At 37.4% G+C, this 3,721-nt stretch overlaps 1 protein-coding gene across 1 annotated transcript in view; it reads right to left on the minus strand.

Moving 5' to 3' along the window:
• Positions 1-3,721, minus strand: part of STAP1 (signal transducing adaptor family member 1) — a 73,664-nt gene that overhangs the window by 7,764 nt on the left and 62,179 nt on the right. Inside the window, exon 8 of the mRNA XM_006902721.1 lies at positions 1,552-1,648. Coding sequence (XP_006902783.1) covers positions 1,552-1,648 — 97 coding nt within the window. The remainder of the gene's footprint in view (positions 1-1,551; positions 1,649-3,721) is intronic.

Raw genomic sequence — 3,721 nt, forward strand, 5'->3', positions numbered from 1 at the left:
ATTTCATTTTACTTGAATTCGCCATCAACATCCATAGTAACTACCTACAGTCAGGGAATCAAAAGATAGGTTGCATTGGAAAAATCTGTTGTCAAGAACCTCTCCAGAATGCTAAAGAACAAGGAGGTCATTTAAAGACCAATGTGTGCCTGATCCTAGGGATGGTCTGTTGCTGCTCATGCATCTGAAAGTTGGAGAGTAAATAAATAAGACTGCAGAAGAATTGTTATCTTTGAATTGTGGTGCTGGAGAAGAGCATTGAATATACCAGGAGCTCAAAATACAAATAGTCTTGGAGAAAGTGCAGCAAGGTGCTCCTTAGAGGCAAGGGTGGTGAAACTTAGCCTCACATATTTTGGGCAGATAGTTAGAAGGGATCAGTCCTAAATAAGACGTCATGCTGGGAAAGGTGGGAGCTCTGTGAAATTGACAGTGATCACAACTCCTGAGTTTGAGCATAATGAGGATGGTACAATATACGGCAAAACTCAGATCTAGTGTTTGTTAGGTTTCTATGAGTCATAATAGACCTGATGCCACTGAACAACAGTAACACCATTTTTGTTCATTTGCTTATTCAAACAAATATTTTGAAAAAGGTACATCTACAATGTTCAGAAGTTATGTGGTGAATCTGCCTCATGAATTTGGACATGTTTGTTACCAGGAAGGAGAAGTCTCTGGAGAATTGTGGTTGGTTAAGAGTCAGCAAAAATGAGCAAGACCCTCAGTGAGATGAAATGATACAAGGACTGAAAAAAATAATACAATTAGTTCAAACAAGAACTGGGAGAATGATGCAGGACCAAGGAGTATTCATTCTGTTACAGATAATGTTCTATGAGTCAGAACAACTTGAGGGGCCTTAACAATAAATCACATCATTATTTTAAAATTATTAATAATTATGAAAACCCCACATATTCTGTAGGCGGTCCTGACATATCTGTAGTTACTTACTACCCACTCATCATCTTACAATCTGACTTCTACCTTTATCATAAAATCATACTTCACTCTCTTAAACATACTCTTTATTTCCAGAGACTCATAGTGCCAATTTAAAATTCATTAAATGGTCTGAAGCGTTTGATATTGTTGACAGATGATTCCTTTAAATATATTTCTATAACTCTAAATGATTTTTGTTTTCTTCTCTCTAAGCTTGCTAAAGGCAAATAGAATGGTGACATAAAATTTCTAGTCACAATGTACCCCAGGACCAGAATGATCAAATTGGTACAACTTTTTTTTAGATTAATTTCAATGAACATCTACAGAGATTTTGGACTTCCATTCATTAGTTGCACTTTTCTCCCCGCCCACCCCACTTCCACCCCCAGTTCACTCCTCTCCTTGAAAAGCAAATGAAAAATTCCATCATTGGTACACAGTGGTACAACTTTTTTTCACAGTCAGTGACTAAATTATTTCCAAATGAATAAAGATTAAACTAGAATTACAATTCCTACCTTGTTTATATTACAAATAATATGCAGGGACTTTTTTGGTTGTTTTGTTTTACTTGATATAACAACAGAAAGGACATACCAAAATTTCCATCAGGTGAAGATATAAAAGGTCTTAAATTTCCTCGAGTCTCCTTCACAAAATAATCAATGACACTGAAAAGATTCGGAAGTGTCACCTGTATAAAAAGGAGGAGAGGGACAGGAAGGTAGAGAAAAGATTGAGTAAGAAAAGACTCAAATGAAATTTGATGGAGATTACTGTGTTATTTACCGACTTCCAGATAATTCCGTCAATGCCTCATGTAACGGCTTATTGAATAGCTATATGTTTTTAATTAAGTCCCCTGAAAGCTGGACAATGAATAAGGATGGCAGAAGAATCGATTTTGAGTTGTGGTGCATGATATTTAACATACCATAAACTTATAAGAGAACAAACACAGTTCTGTCTTGGAGAGGGCAAAAACAGTCTGCTAGCTCCTTGGAGGCAAGGATTTTGAAGCTTCATCTCACATACTGAGGGCATGTTGCCAAGAGGGACCAGTCCTTAGATAAGGACATCATGCTTGGAAGAATGGAGAGTCAGCACAGGGGGAGGAAGACCCTGGATAAGATGGATTGGCACAATGACTATGACAATAGGGTCAAGTGTGTCAGAGACAGTAAGGTTGTTTAAGATCAGGCAAAGTTCTGAGCCATTGTCCACAGTTGACTCAATTACACATAACAACAACATAAAAATATAGAGGTAGAAATATTGATAGATGATAGATAGATAGATAGATGATAGATAGATAGATAGATGATAGATATAGAGATATATACACTGAAGTCTTAACCTCTATACCTATGAATGCAATTCTGTTCAGAAATAGAAGGTTTTCATACATTTTATTAATAAGGTTGTAACAGGGTAGATGGTTCCTAAGCCTAATCCCTTCTGGGTGGTGTCTTACAAAGGGAAATACAGGCGCAGAAAGGTATACAGAGGCAAGACTAGTGTGTTGTGACAGTAGAGACAAAGAAGACCATATCCTAGAGTTGATGCCCTGGATTCAGGCTTCTGGACTTCCAGAAAATAACTCCTCCTTCAGAGCCATCCACTTGCAGTATTTTTTGTTTTGACAAAGATCTAGATAACTAAGCCACTGTTGTTACCTACCTGTGATAACTAATCCTATGAGCTGTTGATTAGACTGTGACTAGTGTTTTGCTATGAAGTTATTTTGTAAGTGTGATTAACAATCTAAAGGAGATAACTCTCAATTATGAAATGGCCTTCATCCAGTTAGTTAAAGCCCTTAAAAATGGAAGTTTTCCTGAGGGAGAAAGATTCTATTTAAATATTTTCACATTGTAGACACAGATCACCACAGTTTGAATTCCAGCCTGTCTCCTAAATTATAGATTCTGGATTTATATTTACGTGAGATACTGAATTAATTTAAATCAATCGTCTCTCACTGTACAACATGAATTGTGGTGCTGGTGGTGGTGAAGTGAAGACTATTGACTATATCATGGACTACCAAAAGAACAAACCAATCTGTCTTAGAAGAAGTGAAGCCAGAGTGTAGCTTAGAGGCAAGGCCGGTGAGAGGGGCCAGTCCTGAGAGAAGTATATCATACTTGGAAAAGGAATGATTAGCATAACAGAGGGAATTCCCTCAACAAAAAAACAGATTGCCATAATGACTGTAACAACAGACTTAACAAAGCAGAGATTGTGAGGACAATGCAGGATTAGGTGTGATTTTTCTGTTGTACATAATAAAATAACTATAAATCAGAGTTGACCTGAAGACATGTGGTGTACTGTCAAGTTGGAACCGTCCCATAGCTGACCCTCCTACAAGTTTTTAGAGACAGGTAATCATACAGAAGGAGATTGTCCATCCTTCCTGGTGGGGCAGCTGGTGGCCTTGCCTTTGGGATTGCAGCATAGTTTCTTGCCACTGGGTCACCCCTCCCCCCCCATTTTAAATTTGAATACAATCTGATAAACAACAATTACATACTCTCCTTCTGCCCAACAAAGGAATTAAAAAGTAACTCAAGCTTGGTCTAGAAATGTTCCCATCCTGAAATTTGAATCCCAAGTAAAGGTATTAACTACTTAATCAGATGTTGCTTTGTAAAAGTAACTGCACTCTAATCTCTGAAGATTTTCTAGACTTCCAATCATTTTGTGTGATTTCTATGTTCTTTTTTTTTCCCTTGCAACTCATATATTCAGGAGGACCTGAAGC

This window comes from Elephantulus edwardii, unplaced genomic scaffold (genome assembly GCF_000299155.1).
Source record: "Elephantulus edwardii isolate Elephantulus edwardi_28Jun2011 unplaced genomic scaffold, EleEdw1.0 scaffold00442, whole genome shotgun sequence".
Lineage (NCBI taxonomy): Eukaryota > Metazoa > Chordata > Mammalia > Macroscelidea > Macroscelididae > Elephantulus > Elephantulus edwardii.